Raw genomic sequence first — 15,601 nt, forward strand, 5'->3', positions numbered from 1 at the left:
CCGGAGACAAGACAGGGACACAGCAGGCCGAGAAAGGGGCCGAATACAGGCAGAGACGCAGCGGGGACAGGGACACGGACGTCCAAGCGGCAGAGACAGGGCAGGCAGAGGTGACAGGCGTGACCGACCCGGACCAGAGGCTGCCTTCCTCGCTGGGGGAGGAGTCACAGCGCCCTCTGCGGGTCCTGTTAGGGGGCGGGGGAGCCAGTGTCACCGAGCCCCATGGGGGTCCACAGGCGTCTGTGATGGCCACAGTGCCTCCTGGGGAGTCAGACCACTCCCTGAAGATCAGAGTCCGTGGGGGTTGGAGCCACCGCGGCCCTGGGGGTGTTCTCAGACCTTAGATGGGTCCTGGCATCACAAAGGGGTTCATATCTGTTGGGAGAGGGTCACAGTGCTTTTTAGGAAGGTGAAAATGCTCTCTGAGGGATCACGACATCACGGGTGTGTGTGGGGAGGGGGGCTGGGGGTCACAGCGTCCCTTAGAGTGTTCTCAGAGCCTCGAAATGTTGTTCGGCCCCACAGGGGGTTCACAGCCTCTTGGACCATCACAGTGCCCGTAGGAGGGGGAAGATAATGCGAGGATGGCGGGCAAGGAGTCCGTTGGGATGACAACTGCCCAGTGGATCCCTGAAGCAGCTCTTTGGGGCTATCACGTCCCTGTGTGTCGGCGCGGGGTGTCCCTACATCGGTCACACCCCTCTTAGGCATGGGCGCGTGGCATCTAGGGAGTCGCTGGGCAGGGTCGGGGCGAGGGCCCAGATGGCGACGCGCGCGACGCCAGCAAAGACTCCTCTGCAGGCAGATGCACCGGCTGAACGTGCGCCTCAACGTGGAAGCAGCGCCCCGCCCGCGCTGCGGGCTCAGGCCGTCCCGCAGCGCCCCCGCCGCTCGCGCCGCTGCAGTCTCCGCAGGCGCCTCGTCCACGCATCGCGCCAGGGCAGCACGAGGCTCCCGCGGGCAGCGCTGAGCCCGGGCCCCCGGCCCCCGACCGCGGTCCCCGGCCCGCCCCCCAGCAGCAGGTAGCGGCGGCCGGGCAGCAGGCGCGGGCAGCCGCAGGCCGCGTCCCGCGCCGGCACCCACAGCGCGCTGCTCCCTCGCCTCGCGCGCTCCTCGCCGCTCCGGAACACTGCAAGCACGGCCACCGGGAAGCGCGTCCACGAGCCGCGCGCCTCGCCGCGCGCGCCCACCGCCACCTGCACCGCTGAGGGGGGCGGGGGGAGGGCGAGATGGGGCGGGGTCAGGCGGGGCGGAGCCGGGAGGGGGCGGGCCGCGCGGAGGAGCTCTGGGCGCCCGCGGTGTGGGGAGGGGGGCACAGAGAGGGGCCGGGGGGGGGGGGGGGGTGACAGGGCGGGGCCGGCGACAGTGGGAGGCCCAGGGAGGGTCAAGGCACGGTGAGAAGGTGACGGCAGGAGGCCTACCGTAGTCTTTCCTGCAGAACTTCTTCAAGCTGATGCGGTAGCTGCCGCGGGCTGGTTTGCAGTGCACGTCGCAGTCTGGAGGGGGTGTGGAGGCTGGCACAGATCCCTCCTTTCTTACCCCGCCCTTTCCTCCTCCCCCTCCTTGAACCCCAAGCCCCCTTCCCCCACAGTCATGCCAATCTGGACCCCTGTTCTGTGTCCACTCACCCTGGGGTTCCACAGAGCTGCTGTCCTCAGTGGGTCCAGGGACAGGAGTCTCTGCGGACAGGGTGAGAGAGCCGCCTGCATTTGAGGGGGAGGATTCGTAGGGCTCTGGGGGCAAGCAGGTAGCAGCGGGGGGGGAGAGGGGGGCGGGGAGGGGGGACGTGGAGAACTGGTGTGGTTTCGGCTGAGGTGGCGGAAGCAGGGCGGGGTCACTCACTAACGCAGGGTGCCACGGGAGAGCGGCTCTGCTGGAAGCCGGGGGCGCAGCGATTGCAGGTGAGGCCCGTGACACCATCCTTGCAGGGACACTGGCCTGTGGTCTGGTTGCAGGTTTTGCCAGCAGCACCAACAGGGTGACAGTCACATGCTGAGGACAGAGATGGGACGGTCAGAAGCCCATCTGGGGAGGTGGGAACCCAGAGGGTGAGGACGTGCAGGCAGCCGGCGGCAGGCTCACCCCTGCAAGCGCGGCGGTCGCTCAGGGCACGGCCAGGGTCTCGATAGAAGCCCTCCCGGCAGTAGTGGCAGTGGCGGCCGGCCGTGTTGTGCCGGCAGTTGAGGCAGACCCCGCCACTGCGGCGGCCGGATAGTCGGTACAGCTCCATGTTGAAGCGGCAGCGGCGCGCGTGGCCATTGCAGGAGCAAGCTGCAGGAAGGGATGGGTCAGGGGCAGGCTGGCCCAGTCCAGGGTCCCCAGGCCGCCCTCCAAGGCCTCACCAAGGCAGGCGTGGGCTTCCCGGGCCGTGGCCCGCTGCCACGGCCTGTCGCAGTAGAAGGGCTTGCAGCGGCCGCAGTCGGGGCCCTCGGTGCCATGCTGGCAGTCGCAGATTAGGTGGCCCTGGGTGTCCAGCAGGCACCTTGAGGCATGCCCATTGCACTTGCAGCGCCCGCCCACCTGGAGCTCAGTCGCCGAGTAAGAGTAAGGGACCATGGCCACGGAGTCCCTGGTGTCCCCCAGCACGGCAGGCCTTGTGAGCACTATTCGAATGTCTGTGGCAGTCACCCAGTCTTGGAGCACTGGGCTGCTGTCCAGATCCAGGCCTGGTGGGCTTCCGTCCTGCACGCTGAAGGCCAGAAGGCCACCACCATCGGGCTGGGCCTGGGGCTCCGGGAAGCACAGAGCTTCGGGCCCTGGGCCTGGTGGGCCATCGGCAGGGACAGGCAGGCGGCCATAGTCCAGGCCACAGCGGGAGGAGAAGAAACCCAGTGGGGCCCAGCTGCGGCCATGGTCCTGTGACTTGAGCAGGGCCACCGAGGCGGGGGGCGCAGAGCAGAAGCGCAAGCTCACGAACACCAGCTCAAAAGCCTTGCCCAGGGGCACTGTGAGGGTCACGTTGAAGGGCGCCTGCGTCAGAGAGTCCGAACGCCAGCACACAGGGCTTGTGGTGCTCCCTGCGGAGGTCAGGAGGGCGGCCGGGTGTGCCCGCCTCGGGTCGGAGGCATCACAGGCCCGCGTGGCCGGCCGCCCGCACGTGCTGGACGCCAGTACCTCGCGGCCCAAGGCGGCGTTCACCAGGCCCGGCACGCAGCCGCGGGGCGCGCCCCCCTCGTCATGGCAGGGGTCGGCGGGCGCCGGCGGCCCCAGGCTCAGCGCGGTCGAAAGCGTGCCCGCGGTCAGCAGCAGCCCCCAGGGCCAGCCGGGCATGGCCGGAGTCGCGGTAGATCCGCCGGCCCGCCGGGCCCCACGCTGCTGCCCTCGGGGTGGGGGTGGGGGGCGGAGAGCGAGCCCGGGTCCGAGGCTCTGCCCGCTGGCCCGCAATGCCAAGCAATCCCGGGCGGCCCCAGCCGAGGCCCAGAGGTGGGAGCAGCCGCGGGCACGCCCCGGGCCAAGCGCAACAGCGGGGATGCTGGCGCGTCCTCCCGCTGGGCCTGGAGCGATGACAGGAGTCGCCCTCGCTCCCGGCGCCTCCGCCCGCGGAGGCCCCACCCGTCGCCCGCCGTTGCACTCACCCACAGAGGGCCGGGTCGAGCAGGTCTCCCGGCCTCCCAGGAAGGGCCGAGGGCGGGCGGGGCCTGGGGCGCCCCGGCCGCCGCCTCCTCCCGGCTGTAGCGACGACGGGCGAGCTGTGCCAGGAGGGGGTGGGGGGCGCAGTAGGCGCAAGCCTGGGCCCGGCCGGGGGCGGGGCTGCTCGGGCCGGGAAGGAGGGAGGAGAGGGGAGGGGGCCTCGTCGGCAGAGCCGGAATCAGAAGCAGATTCAGACACTGGCGGGGCCAGCGGGGGAGGGGGCTGGGAGGCCCGCGAGCCGGGGGAGGGGCCGGGGAGCCAGGAATGCGGCTGGCGGGAGGGGTCTGGAGGGGGCGGCTCAGCCACGCAGCCCGTGGGGGACCACCCAGCAGGGTCCCCGGCCTGCATCCAGGCCCTGACTGCTCCTGGGGCTGTGCCACGTGCTGGGCGGGGGTCTGGCCGCCTCCTCCCTCAGGCCCATCTGGCAGACTGGGCTCTGGATCTGAAGGCTGGTGCCCCCGATGCTCCCCTGGGTCCCTACAGGGAACACTCAGGGCTGGAGGAGCCAAGCAGAACTGGTGGTTATGGGATGTCCCCAAGGCAGTGGTGTGCACGAGCAGAAAAAAACCGCACCTTTGGGACCAGCTCTGATTTTGAATCCAAGCTGCTCCGACTTCTAGTCCTGTGGTTCAGGTTCCTTAACCTGAGACTGAGTGTTTTCACTGGACAGATGCCTGTTACTCAACTTTGCTGAGCCATTGGGGAGGTTTGATGAGCTATCTAGGTATTGGACGCAGCCAGGGCCTCTACAGACTGGAGTTGGAGTCTCTCCTGCTTTATGTTCAGGAAGGATGCATCCTCCCCGTCTGACCTGAGCTTACCTAAGTGATGAAATTGGCATACCCCCTCTACCCCCAACCCCCAGATCAGGCCAAACTCTTGTCCCAAAGCATCTCTGGGTCTCTGTCTGATTGCCTCGCCATGATGGGTCCAGCCCCCAGAGCTGGCAGGGAGAAAGTGGAGCTGTGTGTAGGGGCCGGGGAGCCCACTAGGTAATAGGGTTCCTTGGGGTTCAGGGGCTTGGTCAGCAGTTGAGGATCTCTGTGCAGGGTAGGGAGTGGAGTCTGGTCCATGGGGAGGGCTTGGTCACAGACGGCTCAGCGTCAGAACCGCTGAGCCTGGCCCACTTCCCAGCAGGTCTGGGTAGAGAACCTGAAGCGGGAGCCCAGCTGGGCAGCCTGGTCACCAGGTGGGGAAAGGGCAGCTGCAGCCGACAGTGACCCGACCAAGAGAGACCAGGGATTGCTCTGGATAGAGACCACTTCCCCTGTTAGGTCTTTGATGGACAGGGCCAAGCATCCCAGGAAGGGGCAGCTGCGTGCACGGGGGCCAGGGAACACAGGGACATGTGTGACCTGAGAGAAAGTCTGAGTCCTGAAGGTTCAGATGGGAGGCTCACCTCTGGCCAGGCCCTGCAGCTGGCGGAGGACGAGGACGCCATGCAGATGTGTCTGTGTGTGCAGAGCCTCACTTGCAGCCGGGCCAGAGAGACTGCGAGCACCCACAAGGAGAGGGTAGGGGGAGGCAGAACCTTCATGTTCTTCGGGAGGGGAGGGACAGGAGGACGCTGGGACCTCCCCTGGGAAACCAAAGGAGAAGAGGAGGGAGTAGCATGAAGACAGGGTGATGGGGCACCTGAAGTGACAGGCACCCTCCAGCACAAATGCGGGGGGGGGGGGTTGGTGGAGGGGCTGATGAGATCACAGGAGACTTGGGAAGGATTGAGCCAGAGGGGATGCTGGCCTCTCTCCCTTCACCTTTGGCAGCAGCAGGGAGTCTGCGGGTCCCCTCTGCCCCACAGAACAGGTGCCACGGTACCTCACCTCAACTTCCCAATAAAAAAACGCGCCCCTCAACAACAGATAGGTGCACAAATAAGGGAGCTAACAGCACATCCTGCTCCAGAATGAGTGACATTTGGAATTGGCACCTTCCCAACCACCCCCTTCAACATCCCTTCTGGTCATCAGCGTCCAACTCAGCCTGGGATGAGCAGAGCCCTGGCAAGAGAGTAGAGGCTGCAATAGAACCTTCTGGGGGACTAGCTGGCCACGGTGGGGAGACGTGCCCAGGCCCAACATGCAGGTTCCACAGAGCCTGAGACAAGCTTCCAGGGAGCCCCTGGCTGAGTGCGCTTCAAGACTCCTGGCAGGAGGGAAGAAAGGAAATCAGGGAGCAGGCTCCCCTCCAGCTCCGGGCCAGCCTGTGCAGGCTTTGTCTGCAGCCCAGCTTCCTCCTGAGTCGGGCGAGGGGCTGCAGAACATCTGGTGGTTTCTGGTGTGGGTGGAAAAAGGCCCCCAGGGCTCAGCCTGCTGCCAGTGTTCATCCCTGTTAGCAAGCTGGGAGTTGCGGGCCCAGAGGGCGGCGGTACCACCAGCTCCCCAGGGAGGAGGCTGTAGGCAGCCCCACCTCTTCCCTGCAATGCCCCCCCCCCCCCCCCCCCCCCCCCCCCGCCTGCACAAATTCTCTTCTGGCCCCTAGGATGGCCCTGGCAGATGGCCTGATGAGAGTTAAGCCCAGCCCCCAGTGCAGGCTCATGGCTCCGGAGGGCTGGCCGACCTGTCCCCAGCCTGCCACACCTTCTCAGCCGGTCCTGCCCCATTCTGGCACCTTAGAAGAAGCTCCGCCTCCCTGCCCCCCCCCCCCCACCCCGCATCCTCTCAGGCCACTACAGTCCTCCCATCCCCACCGGACGGTCCCCCCGCCCCCCTGTCGGAGTGACAGCTGCTGGCTTTGGGGCAGGCGGGGAACCCATCTGGGGGAGAAGGGGCCCAGGGGGCCAGATGTCCCAGGCCTCAGGGGGCTGGGGTCTTTCCCTTAAAAGGCCAACTGATCTAACACTCCCGGCCTAGCCCAGGACCTACTGTCCCCTCCAGACCTTTGCAAGCCACAACTCGTTCACACATGGCACAAACATTTATTGAGCGTCTATTATGCCGAGAGGGGCTTCCAACCCAGCAGTGAGGACAGACAGCAGGGGGAGGGGCGTACGGCACGCTGCGCCTCGACCCGGGAGGGCGGCCGCCGCCAAGTCCGTGGCCTTCTTGCACCCTGCATCCCCGGCAGGGCCCCCGTGCCACGCAGGCTCTCTCTGTGGTCGCCACCCGCTCTGCACGCCAAGCAGAACACTGAAAAGCAACATTGGGAGGAGGGGGGAGAGGCGAGAGGGGAGAGCACGGGGAAATGTCTCGTAGCCCGCACGCCCTTGGCCTCCTAAGGGCTCAGGAAGAAACGGTCGAGGGAGGGGGCCGCCGCGACCCGCCACCCGCGCGCTGCGCTGCGCGCGCCCAGCCGTGGCGAGGTCCGGAGGGAGGAGGCGCCCGGCTCGCGGTGACTTCGCTGGGGAGGGGGCCGCCCGCGCGGGCTCAGGACGTCCCCGGCTCCCGCTGCCCCGCGCGCCCGGCCCGCCGCCGCCGCCGCCGAGCGTGCCAGCACAGGAAGGCGGCGGCCAGGAGACCGAGGCCCGCGCCCAGCGCGGCCAGCGCCACGCCCTGCTCCGGGTCCAGGCGAGGTCCGCGCAGCGAGAAGGTGATGGCTGTGGCAGCGGCGCCGGTCACCAGGGCCACGACGCCGAACGGCAGGACGCAGCGCGGCCAGGAGCCCCCCACGCCGCCGGTGGCCAAAAGCAGCGCTCGCAGGGCCCCGGGGGGCTCGGGGGACGCGAGGGGCTCGGCAGGGGCCGCGGGTGGGGGCTCGGGTGCGCTCATGCCGCCGACGCGGGGGCCGCGCTCAGGGTGGGTGTGGGAGCCCGCGCAGACCCCACTCCCGTCCTCGACCGCCACGTCAGTGCGGATTGGCCCGGGATGCGGTGACGCCACCGGGACGCCGAGGAGAGGAGTTAGCTGCCGCCTCCTGGCTTGGCGTTGAATCTGGGTGGGCGGGTGCAATCTAGAGGGGGCGCCTACCCAGACCTTTGCTCTCATCCTTCCAGACGCTACGGGGGTCACCTCCCTGCCCAGGTGCGGGCAGGGCAGCCCTCTACAAAGACATCACCAGGACTGGTCCTGATAGGTGGGTCGAGTCCACAACCTTTGGGCACCCATCTGGGCCTGGCCAGGGATCAAGGTGGACTGCACCCCTGCCCTCATGGGGCAAAGGTCCAGTAGGGAAGGTGCACAATAAACCAAGTGAACTGGTGGATTAAATAATTTTGGTGGAGGCCACTGGTTATGGAAACTGATTTTCGGGTGGCCAGTGACAGGGTGGTGGTGGGACTCACCCTGGATATGAAGGGTTCCTCAAGATCAGAGTAACTGGGCATGAGCTCTGGAGACAGTGATGACAGTGGTCAGGAGAGGAGGGTGGCTGTCCCCAGGCTCCCTATCTCTTGGCTTCCCTTCTCTGTTCCTGCCCGGGGCAGTGGACATTGCTATTCCAGTCCCTAGAGGCCCCTCAGTACAATGAGGAGTGGTTTAGGTTTCCTACATTGGTCTATCATCTGGTTCCCAGCAGGCCACAAAACCTGGGATTCCATGTTCAAGGTTTCTGGCCTGTGGGACTGTGGGGGCTTTTATAAGAAGGACTTCCTTGGGGCGCCTGGGTGGCGCAGTCGGTTAAGCGTCCGACTTCAGCCAGGTCACGATCTCGCGGTCCCTGAGTTCGAGCCCCGCATCGGGCTCTGGGCTGATGGCTCAGAGCCTGGAGCCTGTTTCCGATTCTGTGTCTCCCTCTCTCTCTGCCCCTCCCCCGTTCATGCTCTGTCTCTCTCTGTCCCAAAAATAAATAAACGTTGAAAGAAAAAAAAAAAAAAAAAAAAAAAAAAAAAAAAAGAAGGACTTCCTGCTGCGGCCCAGAGCTATCTCGAGGCTGCTTCCACATCACTCGGTCCTTCCCCCATACCTACTACCCCTCATGGGCTCTCAGGAAACCAAGGCTTCTCCAGGGGTTTCCTGGGTCTGGATCCCCCTGGGGCAGAGGCTGGTTTTATTCCCTAATTGCTCATCGCTGTCCACACAAAGGGCCAATGCCCCAGCTCTGAGGATCGTGCTCTGCACAGGTGATCAGTAATGGTTTTTGTTTAATATAATGCTTATTTTTGAGAAACAGAGAAGATGAGCGGGGGAGGTGCACAGAGGGGGCAGAGGCTCTGAAGCCGGCTCCATGCTGACAGCAGAGAGCCGGATACTGGCCTTGAACTCACAAATGATGAGATCGTGACCTGAACCAAAGTCAGATGCTCAACTGACTGACCCACCCAGGCACCCTCAGTAAAGGCTTAAAGAACACCAGACTCCCAGGCCTCACCAGCGCCCAGCACTGTGTAATCTGTCCTCACCCCCGACCCAGCGGTAATACCCACTGCTGTGGGTGCGCGGGCTCCTTGGGAGCATCCGGGGGTCACCTGAAACTGGCCCCCACGTGCAGAGGGCAGGGAGAGACTGAAGGAGGAGGCAGGCCACTCCAGCCGGGGGGGTGGCGGGGTCAACAAGCAAACGGGCCTTACCTACAAGATGCGTCCTGGGCTGCGGCACCCGCCCACCAGAGCTTAAAGGCTGATGTCGCGGGAGGCCCTCAGCGGGCTCAGCCGTGTACCCCGTGCAGGTGTTTAAAGTATCATATCACTACCTCAAGGCTGTGTCCTCGGAGCAGCCCCTGGGAGTGACAAGGCAAGTGGAACCCACATTCCGAGGACAGGGGAGGGGGCGAGGAGCCTCCCGCTGCCCAGATCCAGCTCACGGGTCAACGGGTGGTCACGTCTCTTCAATTACCTCTCCCAACAACTAACCCCAGAATGACAGTGAGGACAACACTGGGCCCTTGAGAATCTTGCTAAAAGTCCCACAGCAGCAATTAAGAGTAAGCCCAACCCTGTGACTGGTTTAAACCCAGAGGTCGTGACCTTGACCTGTAAGCTGTTTTTTGTTCCACAAAGCAAGGATTCCTTCAGCAGGGGACGCAGGGGGGAGGGTGCCCACGCTGGCCACAGCAACAGCTGTGGGGTTGGTGAGCACAGATGCCACGCGGTGCCCACCCACTCTGATATAGGCCTGTGGCTTTTGTGTTTTCCCATGAGCCCAGTACAGTCTAGGGGATTGGAGGGAGGGGTTTCAGGTGTGCTGGGGCCAATGCTGGCAGAAGTCCCCAGTCCTGCTCGCCTTCAGTGGCCTTTCCCTCCCTTCAGTACGTGTTCTCAGTGAATACACCTGATGCGTCTCGGTGAGCAAAAACACACATCAAGTCCCAACTTAGTGTGATTTTAATATACGTACTTGCTAAAGTAGCGTTAACGTCACACAAGTGGCTTATAGATCTAAAGCGAGAAGAAACAGAAGTACTACAAAAAGCCCCAGAAAGGCCTCCGGTCTCAGCCTGGGGAAGGCGAAGCTGAGCGGAGATCTGACTACTCGCTTTAGCTGCTGTGAGAAGGGCCCTGGGTTCCTCAGGAAGAGCCAGGGGGCTGTCCTCAACCCACCTGGGAAAGCTGGTTCACCAGGGTGGGTACACCATCTCTGCAATGGAAATCCTCTCAGTCCCTGTTAACTAGTGGGGGGCAGGGAGTGGTCTCCCAAGAGTCTCAGTGTCCGAACAAGGTCACCCTCATGCCGGGGTCCCGAGGCCTGGGAACGGGGCTCGGGGGTGGCAGCCGGCCACGGGAAAGGTTCAGTCGGCAGGTTCATCTCGAAGGACGGTGAGGAAGCGCTCCCCTCCCTCGCAAAGCAGGCTGTGCACAGCTCGGCAAAGCGCCAGCCAGTGTGGCCCCTGTGTGCCCACCAGGGGGAGGAGTTCCGCCATTAGGACCTGAGGGGTAACGAAGAGTTAAGATCTCAGGAGGGCCCGGGCCCTGTCTGGGGAGGGCTCACAGAAGGCCCACCGGTGAGGCAATTCCAGGGTCCAGGGCGGGCTTCAGGCATGTGTTCCAGCCCCTCCCACCTTCTAAAGCTCTGCCCCTGGGCCAATGCTGTGTCAGCACGCACACAAGCCCAGAAGCCCCACGTTCAGATGGACCGAAGCCCACGGCTCCCCCGTCGCCCAGTCTCCACGCCCCTACTCCGGAAGTACCTTTTCCAGGTGGATCTGCTGGTCTAGCATGGCCACCCGCAGCCTCAGGGCCTCTAGAGTCTGCAACTCCTGGGTGCTGGAGTAGAGAAGAAGCTGGGGGCTCCAGATAGGGTCTGTTCCTCCTCCGCAGGGCAGTGAGGCTCCGGGGCATCTCCCCACAGGCCACGGCCCCAGCTGCTGTCCCACCACTGCTGTGAAGGCAGGGGGAGGTGGACTCATGGGGTGGCAGCCAGGGACCTCCTCCCCATCTGCCTCTGGGGGGGCAGTGCAAAGTCAAAGGTTTGCCTCCTAGACGAAGCCTCGTTATCCGTGAAAAATCACCTCTAGTGACACGAAGAAAGCCACGGGCCGGTATGTCTCTGCTTCTCACACGCCACCCTCAGTGACTAGGAAAATAAGCCGACTGTTTGCAGAGCCAGGACCCGTCAGGGGAGGGGCAGTTCTGGCTGGTCCCGTGGGACAGTTCGGGGGGGGGGGGGGGCTCCAGAAAGGACCTGCCCTGAGTGTCCTTGCTCCTGAGCAGCTGTTAATGCTGCCTTTTGGCTCCAGGACTTCGACCAGTGACAAGACTTCAGCACATACTGAGGGGTGTGTGTGTCGGTGGGGAGGGGGTCTCACCTGCACGCAGCTCCTGCAGCCTGTGGAGACACTGCTCCGTGATGGCCTGCAGCCCCTCCAGGGTAAGCAGGCAGCGGTACTCCTGCATGCAGTCAGCAGGGTCTATGCAAAAGTCAAGGGAGAGCATAGGTCAGGTCCACGCCAGTCCCAAGCCCTCCCCGGCCCAAGACACACAGCAGGGCCCACTGACCTGCCGAGAGCATTTCCTCCATTCGCCGTCTCAGCAGCGAACAGGCCGTCCGCAGGAGCCCCACCTCGGCCTCCACCGCTGCAGCACTGAGCCCAGAGCCGGGCCCACTGGACTGGACACGGGTCAGGGAAACTGCTCTGTGGCCAGGTTCCCCCCTTCCCCTCCCACCAAGGACAGGGCCCCAGAATGGCTCTGGCCCTTTCTGGAGTGGCTCCTGAAACTCACCAGGCTCAGAGCCAGGACCACCCCCCACCCCCACCGTGGAGGGTCCCACAAGCCCGGCAAGAATACAGTCATCTGCATTTTCTGGAGGAACTGGGTTTTGGCGGTGGCAGCGGCATCCATGGAGTCACTGGTCTGTGTAGAGCTGAGCTGGGCCCACAGGCTGGGATGGACACAACAGGCACCCGGGAACCAGAGAGGGATGCAGTTATGCCATCCAGATGGGCCTCAGGAGGCAGGGAAGGGCCAGGGAGGGGCCCCAGTTAGGGGTGTCTGGCTCTGCTGAAGGCCAGGAGGGACCTCCGGAGGCCTTGGAAAACTGAGAGGACACTGTCCATGAAGAGACGACAGAGCCAACGTACTCTCGGAAATACCCAGAGACAGTTCACGGAAAAAGGGGAGAGAGGCTGGCAGCGACTGGTACCAGAGCCTCCCTGGGACAGTGGTAAAGAACTCGGGGCGCAGGCGCAGCACACACTTGAAAGGCACTGCCGCGTTTAACCCCCACAACACCTCTCTGAAGCCGATACCGTCATTCTCTGCTCCACGGAGAAGACAAACGGGGACCCGGGGTCTCTTAGCTCCAAAGCCCGCAGAGTCTAAGGTCATGAGGGCGGTCCTAGCTGATCTCGGAAAGTGTCCCGCCCAGCCAACAAAGCAGAGGGGCCTGCTGGAAAAGTCTTACCGAGGAGGCCCTGCGCTGCTGGGAAGCCTCGGCCTCCCCGCTGTCCACACTTCCCTAGTCTCCCCTACCAGCCCCACCCAGCTGACGCTCGGCCTTACCGGGAGTTCCGGGAAGCCGCTTTCCTGTAGGCCATGGGTAGCCGCAGCAGGATCCTGTCAGGGAAGCCAGTGCTCAGAGAAGCCGCACTCTGGGGGCTGCCCCCCTCAAGCCCCGAACAGGGCTTCCAGAGTGGCTGTGGGAGCCAGCAGTCCACGTCTGCCCTGGCAGAGAGAAGAGAGGGAACCAGGAGCGGAGCCCATTTGGAGCCCCTGGGCTATATGGATGAGAGAACAGGTTACTGGACAGGCCCTAGTGATGTTGCATTCTGCCAGCTTTGGGGCATGGGTCTCATGGGATGGCACCCTGGAGGCTCCCCTGGCCCGCATCGGGCTCAATGCCCTGTCCTCCCTGTCACCCCACATCCCAGACTCCTGCTGCTGGCCAGGGTCTGATCTAGAAGAGACAACAGTTCCTCCAGGAAGAGTCTGGGAAACCTACCCCTTCTCCTTCAGTGTGAAAGCTTCTGGGGCTTGAAGAGCAGCCGATGGGGGTATCTGTTGGTCCCTGGGGCCTGGTCCAGGCTTGGTGGCTCGGGATCCTCTCTCCATACGGGTGCGATCCCCCACTGACAGAAGCCTGCATTCAGGGAGGCCCCTAGCAGGCACCACAGTCTGCTGGATACCCCTGGGGGGTTTTGTCTCTGAGACTCGACAGCTAGCCTGGCCAGAGGCCCGGGACGGGGCAGAGGCTGTGGTGGCAGAAGCGGCAGCGGACCCAGACTTCAGGCTGAGGGCCTTGTGTCTTTCTCCAGTCTTAGACATGCCTTTTCTCACCCGTACAGCCTTCTCCAGTGCCTGGGTCAGAAGCTCCAGCTCCTTGAGGTCTTGAGGGCTGGGTGTGGATTCTGCAAAAACCAAAGACCCATGCGTGCAGTGGTCACTCACCACTGCTTGTCCGGAAAACAGAGCAGGAGTGGCACCAGGAGAAGGTGGGTGCTGGAAGTTTACCCGGAGACGGGGCCTCTCCACTGGTTTCTGGCGCTGGGGTTGGCTGCGGAGCGGAGGTCTCGGCTGGTTCCCTGCGAAGTTTCACAGTACAGTCGTGGCACAGCCAAGAGGCAGGGTTCAGGCGCAAGGGACCCCAAAGGGGCCGCCTGGCTTTGCGGCGGTCCCCCAGTCCGGGGGCTCCGAGAGGGGTTCCCAGGGCCCGAGGGAGGCCTGGCCGGGCGGTCTCGGGGTCCGCGTACCAGGTCCGCAGCAGCCGGCGGGAGACGCGCAGGCTCCGCTCCAGCTGCCTCTGTCGCTCAGCGCAGGCGTCCAGGGCGTCCCGCAGCTCGGCCACCAGCCTGGGAGGGGCGCACCGGCGGCTTAGCACCCCGGCCGGCCTCGCGCCGCGCCCCCTCCCGCCCCGCTCCCTCCCTGCGCGCGAGTCTCACCGGCGCGAGCAGTCCGCGGGCAGCATGAAGGCTACAGCGGCTCCTCCGGATTTGCCGCCTCCAGGAAGTCCGGGCCTTTCCGGGCTAGAAGACCGCCCCCTTCCGGCCGGACTACCCAATCCCAAGCCCAGAGCGCAAGCCCCGCCCCCGCCGGGCGCTCAGCCATTCCCATTCGGAGCAGTGCCCCGGGGCAGCAGAGGGTCCTCACGTGATGCGCAGACTTGTGGTTTGAATGGATAGACAGACTGTGGCACCTGTGGTCACTTACGGTAGACTTTGCCTGTCCTTATTGAAGGTGCTCTAAAGCGGGGCCGAGCTGCCTTGCGGACCCCAGGCCACCTAGCACAGGGCAGGGGACGTCGAGTGACCCAGTTTACCGGGGTAACAGTCACTAGAGGCGAGAATAACGCGTGTTAGGGGCACAGCTAGGGAGGAGGGAGTGTTCACTTTTGGACATGCTGGTGATATGACGACATTCGGAGGTGGCGTCAGGTAGGCACCTGAGCATAGGCTCCTGAAAGTCCAGGAGAGCTGGGATTGTGGCCCGTGAACAGCAGGTCTGGGCAAGAAGGTCCAATGTGGGGCAGGTGTGTTTACACAGGGACAGGTGAAGGATGGGTGGTGCAAGGGGAGCTAGAATCCAGAGGGATGGAGGAGTGGAGCTTCAGATGTCATAGAAGCAACGGGAAGCAGTTCCAGGATGGAGGACCCTCAGTGACTCAGGATAGCTGGGGTGTGTGTGTGTGGGGTGGGGGTGGGGGGGATAGATGCTAGCTGGGGTGTGTGTGTGTGTATGTGGACAGATGCTAGCTGGGAGGAGGCAGGGATACATGCTAGCTGGGGTGTGTGTGGGGGGGATAGATGCTAGCTGGGAGGGAGGACAGATGCTACCTGGGAGGAAGAGGGGGTAGATGCTAGCTGGGAGGAAGGGGGATAGATGCTAGCTGGGAGGAGGGGGCGAGAGATGCTAGCTGGGAGGAGGGGGCGAGAGATGCTAGCTGGGAGGAGGGGGCAAGAGATGCTAGGTGAGAGGAGGGGAGGTAGATGCTAGCTGGGGTGTGTGTGTGTCAGGAGACAGATGCTAGCTGGAGGGGATAGATGCTAGGTGGGAGGAGGGGGAGTAGATGCTAGGTGGGAGGAGGGGGAGTAGATGCTAGGTGGGAGGAGGGGGGATAGATGCTAGGTGGAATAGGGGGCAAGATGCTAGCTGGGAGGAGGGGGGATAGATGCTAGCTGGGGTGTGTGTGTCAGGAGATAGATGCTAGCTGGGGGGGATAGATGCTAGGTGGGAGGAGGGGGGATAGATGCTAGTTGGGAGGGGCGATAGATGCTAGGTGGGGTGTGTGTGAATGGGGAGATAGATGCTAGCTGGGAGGAGGGGGGATACATGCTAGGTGGGAGAGTGGGGCTAGATGCTAGCTGGAAGGAGTGATGAAGACAGCAGGACCAATATAATTGGGGGTAAGAAGTAGGAAAGCGAGCCCTGCAGGGGCTGGGAAATCTCAGGGAGCTGGAGGGATGACAAACTGGGATCAAGGGGGTTGCTTAAAGATGGGGAGGTATCCCTTGCACAGTTGGAAGAGGGAGATGCTGCAGGAGGGGAGCTGGGGGACCCATGCAGCCAGGGGCTGGAAAGGGTGGGAGCTCAGGGCAGCCCCCCAACTGGCAGCAGCCCGTTTTGGTGCCCAGGCAGAGGAGGCGGACCGCACTCCGGTCTCAAAGGAGATTCTCCCCGAGGTCAGAGGGGACAGGAAAAGGCTCGCGTCAGCATGGGCAGGCGGCA

At 63.9% G+C, this 15,601-nt stretch overlaps 2 protein-coding genes across 8 annotated transcripts; both read right to left on the bottom strand.

The window, feature by feature from the left end:
• Positions 1-378: 378 nt before the first annotated feature.
• Positions 379-3,835, bottom strand: NTN3 (netrin 3). Of its 2 annotated transcripts, none has more exons than XM_045459950.1 (6): positions 2,343-3,835; positions 2,083-2,271; positions 1,843-1,992; positions 1,629-1,679; positions 1,422-1,496; positions 379-1,204 (listed from the first exon to the last, which is right to left on the bottom strand). In XM_045459950.1, the coding sequence occupies exons 1-6, from the start codon at positions 3,268-3,270 to the stop codon at positions 864-866; spliced, it is 1,734 nt and encodes a 577-aa protein (XP_045315906.1). In that variant the 5' UTR covers positions 3,271-3,835; the 3' UTR covers positions 379-863. The 2 variants fall into 2 exon arrangements, with proteins under 2 accessions (XP_045315906.1, XP_045315905.1); XM_045459949.1 differs by having other exon boundaries at positions 1,422-1,514.
• Positions 3,836-9,808: 5,973 nt separating this feature from the next.
• Positions 9,809-13,909, bottom strand: TEDC2 (tubulin epsilon and delta complex 2). 6 transcript variants are annotated; one of them, XM_045460267.1, is made up of 10 exons: positions 13,819-13,909; positions 13,630-13,728; positions 13,391-13,461; positions 12,882-13,287; positions 12,443-12,496; positions 11,729-11,822; positions 11,438-11,549; positions 11,248-11,349; positions 10,630-10,817; positions 9,809-10,368 (listed from the first exon to the last, which is right to left on the bottom strand). In XM_045460267.1, the coding sequence occupies exons 1-10, from the start codon at positions 13,842-13,844 to the stop codon at positions 10,231-10,233; spliced, it is 1,290 nt and encodes a 429-aa protein (XP_045316223.1). In that variant the 5' UTR covers positions 13,845-13,909; the 3' UTR covers positions 9,809-10,230. The 6 variants fall into 6 exon arrangements, with proteins under 6 accessions (XP_045316223.1, XP_045316222.1, XP_045316221.1 ...); XM_045460266.1 differs by having other exon boundaries at positions 10,630-10,820; XM_045460265.1 differs by having other exon boundaries at positions 12,443-12,604.
• Positions 13,910-15,601: the final 1,692 nt, after the last annotated feature.

This window comes from Leopardus geoffroyi, chromosome E3, assembly GCF_018350155.1.
Source record: "Leopardus geoffroyi isolate Oge1 chromosome E3, O.geoffroyi_Oge1_pat1.0, whole genome shotgun sequence".
In the NCBI taxonomy this organism is placed as follows: domain Eukaryota; kingdom Metazoa; phylum Chordata; class Mammalia; order Carnivora; family Felidae; genus Leopardus; species Leopardus geoffroyi.